Here is a 20,185-nt window from a genome sequence, read left to right on the forward strand (position 1 = left end):
CATTGACATGCGTACAATTAATACTTTGGTTACATAAAAAGAGACTGCCAAGAAGGGCCGTCACATACTTATACTTTTAAAAGTTATACTTAGCATGCTTCTGTAAAATATCTTTCGTGTTGTTTCACAAAGTATTGTAAAGGAAAAGCATTTTGTTTTCATTTCATTTCTTTTAGAAAACTCTAGAAGAGTATGAATGTAATACTTACCTGGATTCCATGTAATACTCATTTCTTGCAGTCCATTCATGTGCGTGTCAGATGGCAACCTACATGCATACACATAACATTAGCGTCATTCTTTATCTAATGCATAAGCATCTAAACTTAGAAAAAGAACTACGCTTCACTTAAAACACTATCCTTCTATCCCATCCTCTTACGTGTCCCTTACCATGCTAAAACCTTTGGGATCTACTTTTGGTCCTTACCTCTTCCAAACTCAAAGTCTTACCTTGAATGCTAATCCACTAAAGTGAACCCATGATTCACCTTAAGGTTAAGACACTAAGACCTTCATCTTACACCTCCTATTGACCACATTCTGACGCATGATTCTGACCGACGAAGTCATGCATCCTAATCCTAGACAATACACGTGTCACTACCTTCATGTATCTTAGCTCACACTAAATCCTCGTGCCCATCCATACACACCACAAGGCTCTAAGCCAACTCCGAGGCTTAAGCACCGTGTAACTAGGCTTAGGACAGATTACCCATTACATATGGTAAATTCGTCCGATACGCATCTAACCATATTACACACATACCTTACCTCTTTATCACCTAACACCAACATATAATCCGTTGATCACTTGTTTGTATGGACAAGCACCTTACTCCGATACCAACCTTCTCTTAACCTGACTAGCATGACTCTTCATGCTACCCGTCCTTCTTGATAGTTGATCCCAACACTTGCCACAATAGGACTCCATTCATAACTACACCTTACATCACGTCATAGCTCGAGACTACTCCCAAGCTACATCGTGACATTGCCACATTACTTGACATCCTGCTACGTCATTTCTATGCCAACTCCTAACTCATCATCAGTACGGTCCCTCACATACTCTTGTCACATCGTGACATCTCATCACGTTTCCACTACGTCATTCTTACACTAATTCATCACCTATCACTAGCACGACTTCTTGTTTAACCATGTCACTTTGTAACACTCCCGTCACGCTTCCGCTGTGCTAGTCTAATACTACCTGCCACTTCACACATACTCCGAACCATAAGTCAACTACATAATGACACTTGTCATCTCAGACTACAGGTCACATCACAACTACTTCAGGACACTGTTCCACAGTTCTCAACACTACTCACCACGCTCTACGCTCATCAACTACACAACCATCCTTATCTTCATGACACGCCACACAATGTATCACTTCACCCCATGGAATACACTTTACGTACACTCCCTTCACACACCCTATGCCACATCACCACTACAACATACACGCCATATGGTGCATCAGTCCACCACATGGAGTACACTACACGTGTACTCCCTTCACACATGCTACGCCACATCACCACTATAGCCCACACTTCACAGCACACTACACAGATACGCCCAACACTTCACTACATAGTGAACTCTACAAATACTAATAGCACAGTCCATAGCCTAACCAATCAACTAACATCTAACATAAATAACGAGGGATAGAGAGTTATATCAATGTCAGGGTCGACCCATGCGTTGTTCCTTGACCGTCATAGTCGATGATGTCGGAAGGGTTGTGCGTGGTGGCTAAACTGCGTACGGTGGCTGTTCGCCTTAGATGGTGGCTGTTTAGGTGTTTGAATAGCTAGGTGTTGTCTTGGGAGGGCTCATGGTGGCCTCATGGTGGCGGCGAGGGGCGAAACACGATGGATCTAGTCCTGTACAGTAATGGCAGTTAGCCACATACAATGATTGTCCACCACGTAAAGTGGTGGTTTGGGCTTAGGGCTAAGCTAGGGGAGGTTAAGGGAGGCTGAGGGAGGCCTCATGGTCGTTGGGGTGGAGGAGCACGGCGAAGCCGTTGGTTTCCAAGGGGAACTCGTGTCTCTCAAATAGGGGAAATGGAGGGGGAGCTCAACTGGTTGTGGCTGGCCATGGAAGGCTTGAGAGGGGTACAGTGGAGCTGTCGTGGTGAGGTGGAGGCGGCACTACGGCCTATGGCGGTGGATCTAGGCCAAAGGGTGGAGGAACACCCACGAGAGAGTGAGAGGGCGTGCGAGAGAAGGGCGTGCGAGAGAAGGGAGGCTCGGCTGGGCATGGGGGTGGTTTGGAGAGGTTGTCGGTGAGAGGAAGAGCCTCTGGTGGTGGTGCGGTGGCCATGGGAGGCGGAGCTTGGCCATGGGTATGGAGAACCTGTGCGTAGAGGAGCTGCGTGTGCACGGTCTAAGGAGAGGCTATTGGCTTTGGGTCAAACGGAGGAAGAAAGGGGTGGTCAAGGGGAGCTCGTGGTGGTGCTCTGTGGTGGCCCTGGCTGACGACGACAACGCTAGGAGGAGAGAGAGCTGCGTGTGGGGAGATCGGTTTTAATCCAAACCCTTCATCTTGGGGTCTTCAAATCGATCTAACGGTGAGTTTTAAATAATAATTTGAAAATGCGTAAACATTAAATTAATTAAAAGCACTGAGAGGAATTAAGATAGAATATTATTTAAACTAAACTTTAATTTATAAAATAATATACCTTCATCATGAATAAAATGATGAAGTTTTATTTAATATCTTTAAGAGAATAAAACCATCTAATTAATTAGAGTTTTCAACATAATTTAAATCTCATAATATTTTAAATAACTAAAATAATTTTAACAAAAATGATTTTCTACAATTATAATATTTTTGGAGCTCTTCAAAAATATTATAAAATATTATAATTATCTTATTTACAATCAGGTTTGGTTCAATAACATTGGAAATACCCCATATAAATATTTTCAGGACTTTTAAAATATTCTAGGGCTTTAAAACACTGGGCTTACTTTAAAAATCACTGAATATCTTTAAAAACACGCCATCGAGGTTTGGTACATAAGACGAGACTTGCGGTCGCTAGAGAAAATGGGCGGACTGTTACATCCTCTCCTCCTTGTAATAAATTTCGTCCTCTGAATTTGCTTACGTCAGAAAGAAGGAGCGGGGTGTTACATATTAGCTGTCATGAATCATGTGTTGCATGTCTTGACTCTCCAAGTCTCTGTTCTATCCCAAGCAGAATTTGGGGACGTCATATTTTTTCAAGATGGAACTCAACCTTTTTAATGTGGGGATTGGGCAAACCTAATGATGATGATTAGGTTGTAGTTGAGATTTTTATAGAATTATTTAGGCTTTTCTATGAGGTCACAACCACCATTTTTTGTTCTTTATATGTTACATCTAATGGATTTTTGTGAGCAAGTATATTAGATGAAATAACAACTGAATCAAATGTACGGAAGTGACTAAACTAGGTTGTGAGAAATGGTAATGAGAATAAGGACTAAATATGACAAGTATTGGAGATATTTGATTAGGATAAACATTTTCCTATATGTGGCTATTGTCCTTGACACCAGTACAAAATTAATTGCATAGCGTATGGCTTGGGATTGGTGAACGTGAAGGCATGGACAAATCATATTGCGGTAAGGGTTAGGGAAACCATTAAAAGATTGTTTAATGAGTTTGCCACATTCAGGGATGGTAATATTTTGACACCTACAGCTACCGCATTTCCTCCTCCCAAAGTCAGAATGGGGAAAAAGCATACGTTAAGGTGGGATAAGAGGTTGGAGCAGGTTTCCAAGCTTCATCAGCCTTCACACGGCCATTCGGAGTTAGATAGATACTTGGCAACGAAGATGCACCGGTTTAAGCTGGGGTTTGATATCTTATCTTGGTGAAAGATTAATGCCATCAGTATCTCATGTAACGCCCTGATCCTGGAGGTCCGGAGAGTTAACTCTTAATATCTAAAATCAACTTAAATAACACAACTAAATATCTAGAAAATCTAAAACAATGCTAATTCATTTAATCAATCCAAATATCTAAGTTCCTCCATGGGGACAATAAAGATAATCTCAATAACATAAATTAAAAATTCTCCAAAACTTGAAATTATCCTTAACTCATCAAATCAAAATACCTGAAAATAAAATCAGTTCACTAACTATGACTCTCAAATAAGCACTTGTAACCTCAGGCACTTATTCCACTTCGATCATCACACCTTGCTAAAACTTCCTACTCTTGTTCTCCACCTGAACCATCAAAATTATCTGAAAAATATATAGAGATAAGGGGTGAGTTATCAACAACTCAGTAAGCAGAGGACATACTAGTGTGTAAACATGAGCATTTACAAAAATCAGAATGCAAAACAAAACATTTTCATTTTCAGAGTGCGGAAGCAAAACATATTAACAAAATATCAGAGCGAAGATTTAGAAATAATTGCATTCAAAAATATCCTTTTGGCATAGCATAAATGATGATCATCATCATCAGAACATCATATCAAAACAGAAGCCATGTATAACCCCTGTGGTAGGATTGTGCAATCTGCGGATAACCAAGTAGAACATAAATCACTCTGTCACCAAGGTGTGCACTCAAAACAGAGACCATTACTATAACCCGTGGCAGGGCCGTATCCACTATTATAACCTGTAGTTGGGCCGTATCCACTATTATTACCCTTGGTTGAGCCGTATCCACTATTATAACCCGTAGTTGGGCCGTATCCACTATTATTACCCGTGGTTGAGCCGTATCCACTATTGTAACCCGTGGTTGGGCCGTATCCACTATTATAACCTATGGCAGGGCTGTACTAAACAGAACGGAAACAGAATCAAATTCAGAATCAAAGAGTCATGCCAAATGTTTTCAGAGATCACATCTTATCCAAACAGAGTACTGAACAGAATTATATTATCTTCGAAATCAAAACAGATCCAAAGCATATTTACAATATTTATGCACAAATTTCATATTCGCTCTCTTTTCAAAGTTCAGAAACAGAAAGTCAAAAATAAGCTCATGTCTACACAAGTCATGGTAGAAAGAAATTTTTTCTTAAACAGAAACTCATGAGTGATGCAGAACAAATAACTGAGGTAGTTCAAATTTTTTTTCATAATCAAATATGTATATTTTCCAAAAAGTAACCTCAACTCATTTTATTTTAAATGCAAAGTCTAGCATAGGAACCCCGCTTACCTGGACTTCTTAGCTTTTTTGAAATTTTTCTCAAAACGTCGAACAATAATTAATCGTCACCTATAAAATAATCACGTAATTCTCGTAAATTTCCAATTAATCACACATTTTGATATTTAATCCTAAACTTCTAAAATAACCTAATTTAATCCTTCAGTACCTAAACATCCTCATAACCTTAAAATACCATCATTTTCTAAGACCATCAATATCCACTTAATCGAATTCATACCGAATAAGAAAATTTATTGAATAAGTATTATGATAATTATATAACTCAATAAAAATTAATATTCAAAATATCTAAAATACCAACAATATTTTATAAATAAAAAGAATACATTAGTTACTAAAATTTCCATAAAATAAGTCATGAAAAACTCATCTCTTATGAAAAATAGATTTACTTCCTTTAACTAACAATATTATCAAAATACAATATAATATTTATTGAAACTTAAAGCAAAATTCTATTTAAATATAAACTCAACAAAAGAAACTTCTCACCCAAAAACAGTAGACTAAAGTCGGGAACTTTCCATGTATATATATATATATATATATATAAGGTTAAAACTAGTAAGTACCCAAGTTAAAACTTTACTTATATATATACGTACATATATAAATATATATATAAATACACCTAATGAATAAAACAAACGATAAACATACACATGAAATTATAGAAAATGCAGTGGCGGCAGGGACTCACCGAGAAGGAAGAGCTAAGACGGAGCTGGGGCGGTGCTGCGAAGATGCCGCCGAGCTGAGCAACTGAGCACGAGAGGGAGAGTGATGAGAGAGAACTGATGAGTGAACACGGTGAAGGAATGAGGGAGAGACAGAGAGAGTACGACGTGCGGAAAGAAACGGAAACTTACCGTGAGACAAAGAGGAGGCGTGCGACATTGCACAGGGTGGACGGGACGTGGCTAGCCGGTGGCTTACAGTGGCTCTCCAGATCTTTGGCAGACTCTTGTGCGAGATGCTGCCCTAAAGAGGGTGGTTGAATCAAGCTTTGGCCCTCACACATTGTTGTTCTGTTTTTTACTAGGAAAAACAGAGGCTGCAGCAACGTCTTCATGCAGTCTCGGCAGCGTTGGTTGGTGGTGCAAGGTAGTGCTGCGGCGGCTGAGCAGTGGGCTACGGTGCAAGAGATTGCATGGAGGATCATGGCAGGGAGCTCTTGTTCGAGGTAGTGGCTGGGCCTCGGCATGGGTCCTCTCGCTTTACGGTGACTTGCAAGTTTCCGAGCGTCAAGTTGCAGTGACTACTTGAAGGCGGTGAGGAGGCTGGAGTGGAGGTCTCGGTTTGGGTAGGTTCTAATAGCATGAGAAAAACCTATGAGTGTCTATATATATATATATATAAGGTGAAACCCTAGAGATAAGAGAGACATGTGTGCGAATGAAAGGCTGAGCTGTGTGTGTGCATGGAGTGGACGAGAGGAAGACTTAAGGGTGAAAATGAAATATAGACGGAAAGAAAGAAAAGAAAAATAAAACATGCGGAAAGAAAAAAATATTTTACGTGTGAAGAAATAAAATAAAATAAAATGAACAAAATAAATAAATAACCAAAATCAATAAATAATAAAAAAAGAGTTTGATTGGGTCCGGGTGTTACATCTCATCCTTGAAGACATAGCCCATAGTATTTTGGTCATCCCTATTATTACTAGGGGCATATATTGGATCCATTCCGGAGTTCATTGTCTCCTACTACTATGGAGACATTTATTCACACTCGAAATTAGATCAAACGGAAGCTAATTTATATTTCAGATGTGGTAGACTTTGTGGAGGTAGACAAGGAGGGGGGTGGTGATCAGCAAGGATTCGGTAATCGCTTTTAATTCATTGATTTACTTTTGCTTATAAGATATTGTGTTATTACTTATATTCATTTGACTAGTCTTAATTTCAAATTTAATTATTGTAGGGACAACTCCAATAAATGGGGCTACGTTTACATCGGCCGCAATATGACTTCCTAGTTCGATCCACTATTGCCATTGATTTGTATAATTTGTCTCTTAATTATTTGTAGTATGTATATAATGTGTAATTCTAATTATTATTATTTTATGCTTTTTTTTCAACTTTTATAGTCTCACTGTCACATGCCCAATCCTAATCTCAATGATCTCATCTTCGTTTGTACTTTTAATTTTAAATTCTTTTACTTCTCTAAATAGTTCGTATTTATGATTTTTTTTCCTCTTATTTTGTTTTTCAGTTTTATAGTCTCACTTGCCCAACCCTAATCCCAAATTTCCAATGATCTAATCTTGAATTCTTGACAGAAAAGCCTACAACCAGAACCTTATGATCTAATCTTGGTTTCTACTTGTAGTTTTAAGTTTCTAACTTTTTACATATGTATATATTGATTGTAATTATAATTTTTTTCCTATTAATGTTTCAAGTTTTTTAATGTCACAGTGTCACTTGCCCACCACCCCTAAATTCTAATCTCAAGACTCAAAGTCAATGTCAAATGATCTCACAAGTCATAAGTCATCTTACAACAATTTGTTATTTTATTGAAACATTATTATTCATTTAAATACTTAAAAATTTGTAATATTTTTCGATAATTTGTAATAATTTTATATTAATTTGTATTATTGTAATAGTTTAAAATTATTAGTTAGACATTAGAAGTTACCCACTTAATTGGTAGAACATTTAACTTTATGTTTAATGCTTTAACAAGTTTTGTTTCATTTTATGTAATATGTATAACATTATTTTTTAATTTAGGTAATTTAGAATGGTATCTGGGCCATTGTACAGGTTATGGGCCCATCTGGGCCAAACAAGGGAGGGGTTTGGCAGACGGAGCTGAGGTCCAAATTCGCCCTCGGCGCCCGGACGGGGCCCCTCCCACAGGGTGCGGGGCCAGATTCCGATGGGTGAACCCCACCCTCCTACCCATGCCAGGGTTGGAGTGCGAGATGGGGGCACTCCCGCACCAAGAGTGTGAGTTGCACCCTTATATAATTTAGAAAATTCTAGTTTGCCCGTTGAATTTTTCCCTGGGTTTGGCTGTTAGTGTATTTTCTTTTAGTTTTCAAAAGTATTTTCTAAAATGTTTAAGAAAATTACCACTAGTGATTTGTATATTTTTTAAAATATTTGGAAAAAGTTAAAAAAGGTTTGAAAAGAGAAAAAGAAAATGCTAATTACACTAGGGGACACACCCAGTGATAAAAGTTGGATGGCTCAATAGCATCTCCCTATAATTTTTGTTTTGAAATTTAGAAAAGTTGTATTAATTTTTGTATTTTATTTTGACATTTGTAGCACTTGTATTGATTTTTGTGTTTTTTTTTTTTAAGTTTTTAAGAGTTAAGAGTGAAAAAAGAAAATGATGAATTGGACTGAATCAAACCGAATCGATGGGTTCCAAAACCAGTTCGGTTCTAAAACAATTTCATTTTTCTAAAATCCGGTCTGGTTTTTATTTTAATTTTTCTAACACTGGACTAAACCAGACTGGACCGGTTCATATATATATTTTTTAATATTATATAAAATATTTGCTATATATAACATATATAATATTATCACTAATATATATATAATTAAATATATAAATAAGTTAGATACTAACATATTATTACTAACATACATAATCAAATACTATATCACTATATGATACTATTATATATGTAACGCCCCGATTTTGAAGGTCCGGAGAGTTAGCTATTATTACTTAATATCAACTTTAAAAAGAAAACTATAAAATCCAGAAAACTCCATAAAATATTAATTTATTTACTCAACCCAAATATCTATGTTCTTTCATAGGGACAACAAAGAAATTCTCAATAACATAAATTAAAAACTCCAAAAAAAAATCGAAAATATCATTAACTCATCAAATCAAAATAACCGAAAATAAATCAATTTACTAATTACGACTCTCAAATAAGCACATGTACCCTCAGACACTTATTCTACTATGATCATCACACCTTGCTAAAACTTCCTACTCTTGTTCTCTAGTTGAACCATCAAAATTATCTGAAAAATACTTGGAGATAAGGGGTGAGTTATCAACAACTCAGTAAGTAGAGAACATATACTAGTGTGTAAACATGATCATTTATCAGAATTCAGAATGTTGAACAAAATATTTCTTTCAGAATGCAGAATCAAAATATTTGTTTTCAGATGCAAAATCATAACATGTTACCAAAAATATAAGAGCGAAACTTTCAGAAAACATTCTTATGCAAAATTTCTTTTGGCAGAGCATAACTCAACATATTCATCTTGTCTTATCATATCAGAACAGAGACCATGTTTAACCCTCAGAGTATAGAACATTTTCAGAACAGAATATAATCTTATCACAAAAACATAATTTATGCACAAAGTTTCGTATCCACTCTCTTTTTTACAATTCAGAAACAAAATATCAAAATAACTCATGTTTACACCAGTCTTGCCAGAAAATACTTTATTCTTATACATAATTTCATGAGTAATGCAGAACAAATAATTGAGGTAATTCAAATTTCTTTTTATAACAAAATATGCATACTTTTCAAAAATCAACCTCAGCCCATTTTATTTATATGCAAAGTCTCTACATAGGAATCCCGCTTACCTGAACTTCTTAGCTTTTTCAGAATTTTCCTAAAAAATGCCGAATAATAATTAATCATCACCTATAAAAAAAATTCATGTAATTTTCGTAAATTTCCAATCAATCATGTATTTCGATATTTAATCCTAAGCTTCTAAAATAACCTATTTAATTCCTTAAAAACTGAAATTCTCATAACCTCAAAATATTTCATTACTTTCTAAAATTATCAATGTCCATTTAATAACTCCGACTATGATATAAAAATCTAACCTATTTACTATCGCAATCAAATTATAAAATTTAATACTAAATAATATAATTATAACAAACTGTTTTAAATTATACATAAAACATTTAATAAACTAGATCATAATAATAAAAAACAATACAACATTATCGCTTACATACCTTTGAAAGAAACAATTTAAATCACTTATAAACAAATTTTGTATTTAAGAGTTTTTACAATATCATAAAATAAAAATAATGCTCACCTTCACATATTAAAAATTAAAATTGACTAACATGACTTGTAATTAAAAGGGTAACATTGTAATTTCAACACAAAATATCTTATGCAGGACCAGCTTTACGTGAAGCTTTGTTTATATGAAAACTAGTTTGAATTTGTGAAGCAGAGACTCACTGAGAGAAGTGGAGCTGCGACGGAGTTGGGCAGATGCGGAGGATGCGCTGGCGGATGGGTGGCTGAGTACAGAGAGGTAGAGCAATGAGAAAGAGACCCACTGATGAGAGATAGAGAACATAGTGAGAGGGAGCAAAACGTGAGGGAAAAAAAATAAGTGAGAGGAAGGGAGTAGTTTCGGCATGACTTACCAAGCTGATGATGAATGTACAGCTGATCAGGGCTGACAAAGAGTGTTTGGACGACAGTTTGAGGTTGGCTGGGTGGTTTTATAACGAGGCTGAAAATAGGGGACAAGGGACGATTTGAGGTTGGCTGGGCATTTGAACGGGGTGATTTTCTTACTTTGTTTTGGGGGCTAAAATAGGGGACAACGGCTGGGTTTTCCGTGAGATGGGTGGCTTGCAGTGGTGCTAACAGTGGTTGGGACGCACGGGGTTGGATTTCTAACATAGCAACACCACAGATGTGCCAGTCACAGTCAGGCCTTGCTAGCGGCAGCAAAGTGGGGGTCTCGATTTGACCTTCTTTGATGAGGAGGACAAGCGGCAGCAACTCTAGTCTAAAGGTTGAAGGTGAAAACTATGTGCATGAGACTAAGGGCTAACAGTACGTGCATATATAAAGGAATGGATGACCAAAAGAAAACCCTAGACATAAGAGAGTAGCGTGCATGTAGTGAGTACACGGACGCGAACGTGCAGAACATGGAGTCTGAAATTATTTTCACAGGTTAGGGCCTTTAACCTGAAAATAATTGGCCCACGTCTTGGTTCTTGTACAGGGTTAATTGCATGGACTTTTTCTCTAAATTTTGGGCCTCTTCAACCTAAAAGAAATTACACTCGTCCCATAAATTTCTCGGGTGAAAATCTACTTAGTTTATTAAAATATTCAAAACCTAATTATCCAACCTATTGAAAAATAATAATCCACCAATAAAAGAAAATCTGGACTCGAGGTCCATAAGAAAAAATACTTGTTAACCCAAAGTGGGCTTTTCTTACTTATAAACCCAAAAAGTTTGTAAAGCGGGTTTGGCTGGGCCCGAGTGTTACAATATATATGTGTGTGTGTGTATATATATATATATATATGTACACTAATACTATTACTTATACTATTAATAATCCACTATATATAAATAACTATAGTATTAATAGTTATACTAGTACTATATCACTATATAATCCACTATATATATCGCTATATCACTATAGTATAGTTATACTAACTATATAATCCACTAATACTATACTAAAACCGGAAAAACTGAATCAGAACCGATAAAATTGAAAGTATCGGTTTATGAATGCAATTAGTACAGTATCAATTCTTCAAATCTCAAAACCGGTGTGTACTAATTCGGTTCTAAAATGTAGCCAAAACTGGACCAAATCGGACCAGTTACACTCCTAGTAAAAGTTGTATTATTTTTGTATTTTAATACTTTTAGGTAATAATTAGATGAAAAATTTAAAATTAAAAAGTGTTTTGTTCTTAAATGATATTTAGGAATGAAATTATAAGAAGTTCTATTTGATTTTTTTTTTCATACCATTAATCATGCTAAAAATAATACTTTTCATTTTTCTTTGTCATTTTCCTTTGTATGTGGTGGCTGGGGAGAGATCTCCGGTAATTAAGATTTTCATTTAAGATTAATTATACTATATATAATTAAGAATAAATTATATTATATATAATTTAATATTTTTATTTATTTTTCTCTTTTCTATTATTCTATGTGATTTTTCTTTTGCTTTTTTTTCATACTATTAATCATGCTCATTTTATTTTTAAATCTAACATCGCAATTGGCTGCGTTAGGTGTTGAGGTGATCTCAAATGATTTGAGTTGATCTGTGAATAATAATGTTTTATGGATTTCATTGAGAAGTATTTAAATGTATGAAATAGGTTAATATATGTTTAAAAATATAAAGTAGATTGAGATATGTTTAACTTTTTGTTAAAAGTTGAAAAAATAGTAAATCTTATCAATGTTTTGAGATAGATTGGAATAAGTTTAGCATCCAAACATATGCCACTAGTGTCTCAACCCACCACAATTGAAACAGACTAACAGTAGGAGCAAGCAAACACATTTTGAATGCTTATGCTTACGTTAATCCCATTGTGCACCTAGTGATAGTAAGCTACAAAATCCCGCATTGTTTGTTTTCACAACACATCTCATCTAATCATTACAACTTTTATAAATTTTTCTATAAAATAAAATAAACAATTCAACTTTTTCAAATTTTGAAACAAAATTAATATTAAAAAAATATATTATAACAATATTTTATTCAATTTTCAACTTTTATCTCAACTAATTTAATCTCATCTTATCTCATCTGCAAAAACAAACCAGTGTCCATTCCCTTTCTCTCTCTTAAATATGCTACATTTATTTTCTCTCTACTATGTATTTATACTCTAATAATAAATGTATTTTTTTAAGCTAGTAATAAATGTATTTAAAGTATTCAAAAAATGGTATGCCAAAGTGATTCTTTTCTGGATATATGGAACCACATGGTTAAAAATTTGGAACTGGATGAGCTTGAAGAGGCTGCTATGACCACAAGACTGATATGGACAAGAAGGAATGAGCTCACACACAAGAAGGGATTCAAACACCCAGCTGTGCTTCTCAAGAATGCAAGAGATAAGTTGGTGTTTTTTAAAAACTCTAATATTCATCCCAATAAGGAGTCAAAGAGGTTAGCTCAATTCTTGAGGGGGATGAATTACAAGTGGTTAACATGATGAATAATGCTGCTATAGATTGGAGTTTAGGGGGCTTATTGATTGAGGATGCAAGAAAAGTCCTAAATTCTTTTGCTACTTGGTCAGTGATTCACACCAGTAGAGGTGCTAATATGGTAGCTCATTGTTTGGCTAAAAATGCCCTTAATCTTGATGAACACATGTATATTTTGGAAGATTTTTTTCAATGTCTTCAGTCCACTGTTATTAGTGAAACGCTGTAAGTCTTCAATTATGAATAAAGATCAGTTTCATTTTTTTAAAAAAAGTACTTCGATAATAACGGTACTGTGGTTCTTTCAGTTCCTAGTTAAAAAAAAAAATGGAAGAGGCCAAACTCGAACCATTTTCGCAACTTTTCCACCAAATTTTTGCATTAAGAAAGCATCTCAAAGTTTTGAAAGAGGAGATGTTATGGTTGGATTGATTCACATGGTGTTGTCTATCCTATCAAAAAACTATGTTCGTGCGTCGTGATCTCCTACGAAAATACCACCTTATCTATCTATATTTTCTTCCTTTCTCTTTGCTCCAAGTTTTTCTTATGATTTTAGAGGTTTTTGGCCCATCTTTCTTGACGGAAAGTTACCTTTGAAAAACAATTTGATTAGATAAACTCAAATTATTTTGAGTTGATAAAAAATCAAATATTTTAAACGCTCTCATGATCGATTCAATTACTCATCTAATTAATTTTAGACTAATTTAGATCGACTCAAATTTATTTAAGAGAAATTATATTTGTAATCGTAAAGTGCGCAAGCACCGTACAATCTATTTAGAAAAAAAATAATAAATAGGGCATCTACATGGAAAAAAAAATAATAATAAACCTTACTTTTTTTTAAAACGGTTGCACGACGTTTACGTACTCTAAAATTATATATAGCATTACTCTTTATTTAAAACCTTATTTATTTTTGAATTGGAATTAAGAAAACATATATTTCCTTCCCCATTCTTATATTCATTTACAATGGGAGAAAATATAAAAAATGTAACATGAAATTCTTTATTTGAATATAAAAAGTCGAAAAAAATGAGTATTTTGCGTTAAACTTATGACTGATGATCTCCACAAAATATTACCACTGTCATAACCTTCTAACAAGTTATTTATCTTTTCTATAGACAATAATATTTTTATGAAGGTCATGAATTTGCATTCATAATAAAATTATTTAGATTCATCTCATTCCATGATGTTTTAATATTTTTTATTAATATTGAAATATTTTATCCAAGCTTGTCATAAATGATTCGATTCAAAAATCCAACTCCATATCCGATTCTATTTTGGGTGGCTCTACAACCACCGCTCTTAGCTCCTATTGAGAGCTACCGTTAGTTTTAGTAGTAGTATTTTTTCTTTTTTTTTTTCTTTACATGTATTTTCTCACACTTTAAATATTTTTAAAAAAATTTAAAAACTATTATTAAAAAATAATTCATTAATTATTAAGTAAAATAAAATAAAAAATGTCAGCAATACTACCGAGCAATAAAAATGAGTGGTTTCTTCTAATTGTGAGTTTAGTAAACTATTGGTGCCGGTTTCGATTTTCACCACTTTCATATATAGTTTCTTTTATTTCCTACACACTTTCTTATCAATAATGGGTTGGATTTCAATACATTTATTTTAGTAATTAAGAAAATATTTTTTAATGATATTATAAATTTTCATTTTTTAAATATTAAAAAAAAAAGGCCGAATGACGATTTCGAAAAATGTGTCGGTAGAGCCTTTCACCGTCAAAGCCATCTCTCTCTGAACGACAATGCGACTTTACCTGCACAGTCTCTTCCACGTTGGTCGTAGAGCCTCTCATCGTGTAAGCCCTCTCTATCCGAACACCTTGAACCCCCCATTAACCCATTTTTCAATACTATCAATGTTTTGTCATCGCATGGTTCTTTCCTTGTAATTACAAATTAAATCAAAATTGGTAGTAACTCCTTCCTCCATTTTCTCTTTCAACTCTTTAAGGGAATTATTAGCTAAAGTTAAAAGACACTTTTAATGAATGTTATTTTTTACTATTGGAGTAGTTATTTTTTCATTATATAATAATAAAATAATATAAGATGAATTTGACTTTAACTATTCATATCAAATCTTCACATTGGATATTCGTTTATTCATTATATAGTAATGAATAATTAATAATTAAAAAAATAATTTTTTAAATTATTAATTTATTTTATTTTATCGTATTTTACCATTCTACCTATTATATCTTAATTAGTTATCATCTTCTACCCAGGACAGATTATTCATGAATACAAGGAATTACAACATCATTAATCAAATGAGTTTGCTAATCTAGTGATCTTCCTCACAATTATATATAGAGCTTCCATGCACTATCAAGATGTGCACATCATTATCTGAATATATGAATAGCAACAATTATTTTACCAATGGCAATGACATTCAATCTTTTACATTGCTGTAACAAAGTGTTGATTTAACATTCCCAGTTCAGGCCAGATATGGATTGCACAGGCTTCCACGGTGTTGAGTAAGCATTCATATGGCCCATGATGCAATCATCATCATAATCAAATGAGTTCATCCGACTATGGCAGAAATAATTTTTTTTTTTGAAAAAAAAAGTACTCAAAAGGGAAACAAACCTAGAAATTCACAAATAAAATTCATTTGATTTTTTTAATCAAAGATAACCCCGAAAGGAAAAAAAAAGGGGAGACTTGGCAATCGAAGGTGTCGTTGCCTCTGATTTTGGCATTACCCCAAGGGACGAGGTTGAGATCAATGATGGAGATGAGGTCGATTTCAAAGAGTTGACCAAAAAGGACAAATGTTTGTTATCCATGGGTGCAAGGGTGCGGTGGCGTTGTTGCCGATGAGAGTTGGAGTGGTGGTGAGCCCTTGAGCAGTTTTCTCTGGTTGAAGAATGAAGAAGACTATAATGGGAGAAGAAGGGCTTTCTGGTTTTTTGAGAGGGAACGAAGAAGGCAGTTGATGGGAGAAGACAAGAGAGAAATAATTGATAAAATAAGTATTTGGTCTATCTACAGTAACCTTCAAATTTGAAAAATATTTTGAAAGTCACTGTAGCTAAATTTAGCTAATTCATTGTGATCATATTTTTTTCTTTAAAAGCTGAATACTCAATGGATTTAGCTTTTAGCTAATCCATTGATGATGCTCTTGTACTGGTCCAAAGGGTTAAATTTAAGGCTTACTTATTACCTTACTCTTGCCCTAACTCGAATAAAAATGGGACCCATTCCTGCATGACCTGCTTACTTTCCCAAGTAAATTTCTCGTTTTCTGCATCTCCCCATTGCATCTTTACTAAGGGTATGACTTAGACTGTATAGGTAGTGAAGCCAAATCTTCAAGGCAAACACTACAACTGCTAATTTCATGTCACGAGTAGGATAGTTATTTTTGTGATCCTTCAATTGCCTAGGCGCATAAGCAACTACCCTTCCTTCTTGCATTAAGATGCAACCTAATATGTACTTGACAATACCACAAACGGTTTTTGTCTTTGTGAGGCTCGAGTAAGCTAAAGCAGGGGTCATGGTTAACCTCCATTTCAGTTCCTCAAAACTTTGCTCATACTTGTCAGCCTAAACGAATTTAACGTTTTTTATGGTTAATGTTGTGAGAGGACTTAATAACCTAGCAAATCCTTACACAAACTTTTGAGAATAACTTGCTAAACCCAAGAAACTTCTAACCTCATGCACTGAGGTAGAAGGTTGCCATTCCACTACTGTCTCGATCATGCTCGAGTCGACCTTGACTCCTTTCTTGGATATCGCATGATTGAGGAATCTCACTTCCTCCAACCAGAATTCACACTTGTTAAGTTTGGCGAACAGTTGATAGTCCTTGAGCTTTCCAAATACTAATCTCAGATGATCCTCATTATCTTCAGCTCCTAGAATACACTAATATGTTGTCTATGAACACTACTACAAATACGTTCAAGAACCGCCAGAACACCCTATTCATAATATCCATGAAAGTTGTTGGGGTGTAAGTTAACCCAAAAGGTATCATCGTAAACTCAAAATGACCATACCTCGTCTAAAAAGTTATCTTTGGTATGTCGCTTTCCTTAATTCTCAATTGGTGATAGCCTAACCTAAAGTCAATCTTCGAAAATACCACAACTTCTTGTAGCTGATTGAATAAATCATCTATCCTCGAGAGTGAGTGTCAATTATTTATGGTTATCTTATTCAGTTCTCAATAATTGATAAACATCTTAAGGGTTTCATCCTTCTTTTTAACAAATAGTATTAGTGCTCCATAAGGTGAGGTACTAGGCCTGATAAACCCCTTTGTCAACAACTCCTGCAGTTGGCTTTTCAATTCTTTCAACTCGGTTGGGGCCATTCTATAGGGTGGCTTATGCATTGGAACCGTCCTCGGTTCCAATTCAATCGAGAACTCAACTTGCCTAGGAGGGTACCATCTTGGTAATTCACTGAACACCTATGGGAATTCACTTACTATAGGTATACTCTCTATCTCCTTGGGTTCTTTCTCCTACTAGGGGTGGGTGGTGGGGGATCGCCCCCCTGCCCCATGAAGGGGTGGAGGGCCCCACCCACAGGGAAACAACCAGAGGGGGCAGGGGACAAGTTGGGCCCAAGCCCGCCCCCTTCCTCACCCCACATCCCCAAGCTAGGCTTAAGCCAACCCAAACACACACACACACACACACACATAAATGTGATGTCCCCAACCATTGCTTGGGATTGGATGATGACTGAAGTGTTGGGATATGTAACTCAAGGCTACATACCCCCGTACATGACAGCTAAAATGCATGCTCATCGAATGATTCTAGCAGTAAGCAATATATCGTAGACGAAATTCATAAGAATCTAAGTAAAATTGAAAGCAATTTCAAAAGCATCATGGTACCATTTAAAACTATAGAATCCCGAAACAACTAATGTGTTCAAACCCCCCAAAATACAAGAGGGTTTTAAAACCATATCCCTCCCATAATCATTTTCTTTCTAAGGTTTCTCTTTCTTGAGCCTACTTTGTTTCGTCCTTGTTGATAATTTTCTTCAAATCCTCGAAAAGCGTAAATACTTCACTTATGAAGCGACCAGCCGCTTCGAGCCTATCTTCTACGGATAGCTTCACTGAGCTCTCAGGGCTCTTCGAGGCCTCCTTTGCGGGTGGGGGATCCACTCTCTTGAGTTTCCCCAAGGTCTGTATTTACACTTATCACAACTTCTATCATTCTGGATTGGGAATGGTAATGGAAACTACCATGGTGAAATTTCAAGAAATCTCAATAAGCAAACAAATAACATACAAACAGAAAACATTAGCATATAAAGGCAAACCACGATATGAATGCATGGACATGTACTTGACCCTAAACTTAAGTCATGCAATTTTGACTTTTCAAAAACATATGACAAAGATATTTTGACATTTCGAGTTTTCACATTGAACAATTCATTACACATCTTTTACTTATTACCATCTTCACTTCTTGTAACATATGATCGAATACCTCAGGGCTCCCCTATGCACAGTAGGCTCCCCACTAGTTATCACATCACCTAACCAATCCACTTGACCAAGATGACTACGTTAGAGTCCTTTTCATATGTGGTAGTTCGCCATTTTCACCTTCATCGCATATAACACGTGGCACCCACTAACTTTAAGTGTTACCTCGCTTTGGAACCCTTTAGAAGGATCCATTCGAGGTTAGCCAAATGTACTTCGTCGACCCAGGAGCTACCACTCCAATTTATACACTCTAGAGTGGATAAAAGAGTTCCACCCAGACATTCCCCCATCCTAGCTTTTGGGGTCTTGATAAAACAAAACAAATTTTTTCCTTTGAAAACAGTACAAAACCTGAAATGCATGTGACATGAACATGTAACTCTTTTTCTTTTCATAGACCATATGAACATGTAGATGCCAAGAACTATGTAATCATATGAAAATATCATGTGACACATTTGAACTTTCATGTCACGACTTGAAAATTTTAGAACATGTGGTTTACTTGATACAAAAACATAGGCAATCCCATTCGATACATACCAAGGCACGAAATAATTTTAGAAACCCAATAACTATGCATGACCTAGTTATTAAAAGCACATAATCATGACAATCTTCATGTAAAATTGATTACAAAGCATGATACACAAGGAAAAATTTCTCAATCTCTACGTCTAAGCATGGCCGAATCATCAAGAGCACACAATCATGACAACCATCATGTGAAAGCCAATAACAAGGCATAGTGTAGCAAGAGGTTCCATCAACCATTACTAGTTCACATGTTAACAACAACAATGCAAAGTTTACATGGCATATATGAACATTATTCGAGGGTAAGTTGAGAGTCTACTTACAAACTCCAAAGTAAGATAACACAATCAAGCAAGTTGTAAAAACGTTTGTTTAATCAATTGGATATAATGAAAAAATAAACCCTAATCCAAGATGTGTGTGTGTGGATGTGCTAGGGCTTTCTCTTTCTTGTCCATGGAGGCACTCCAAGCATTCGGCCTAGAGGCCCTTGGTCTAATGGTGGTCATGTTTCCTTCAACCATGCCTAGGTATTGGGTGTGTGAGTGTGTGCATGGCATGGGTGTGGTGTTCATGCCGTGCACTATGGCCGAGATTCCTGGAAAGCAAGCAAGAGATCACGACTTGTTCTATCTAGTAGTGTCCGAAGGCCTTATTTTTCTTCAAAGCATACAACCCTAGTAACGGTCTCCTTCCTTGTAAAACCTAGTTTTCCTCCAAGAAACCACTAAATGTAAGGCCAAACGTTCATGTGATGATGGGGTTTTCCTCGAAACTGAGCCCTAGTTGTCCCATTATCCTCGTGTTAATGTGTAAGTGTGGGTAATGGGAGTTTAGGGTCTTTACCATGTGGCTCCTTCTTGAAG

General features: G+C 35.5%; 1 protein-coding gene across 1 annotated transcript; it reads right to left on the reverse strand.

Moving 5' to 3' along the window:
- Positions 1-16,528: 16,528 nt before the first annotated feature.
- Positions 16,529-17,636, reverse strand: LOC121255102. Its single transcript, XM_041155388.1, has 3 exons — positions 17,564-17,636; positions 16,973-17,175; positions 16,529-16,861 (listed from the first exon to the last, which is right to left on the reverse strand). Exons 1-3 carry the CDS (start codon positions 17,634-17,636, stop codon positions 16,529-16,531), a joined length of 609 nt encoding a protein of 202 aa, XP_041011322.1.
- Between the last annotated feature and the right edge of the window lie 2,549 nt (positions 17,637-20,185).

The sequence above is a fragment of the Juglans microcarpa x Juglans regia genome, chromosome 3D, assembly GCF_004785595.1.
Source record: "Juglans microcarpa x Juglans regia isolate MS1-56 chromosome 3D, Jm3101_v1.0, whole genome shotgun sequence".
Classification (NCBI taxonomy): Eukaryota; Viridiplantae; Streptophyta; class Magnoliopsida; order Fagales; family Juglandaceae; genus Juglans; species Juglans microcarpa x Juglans regia.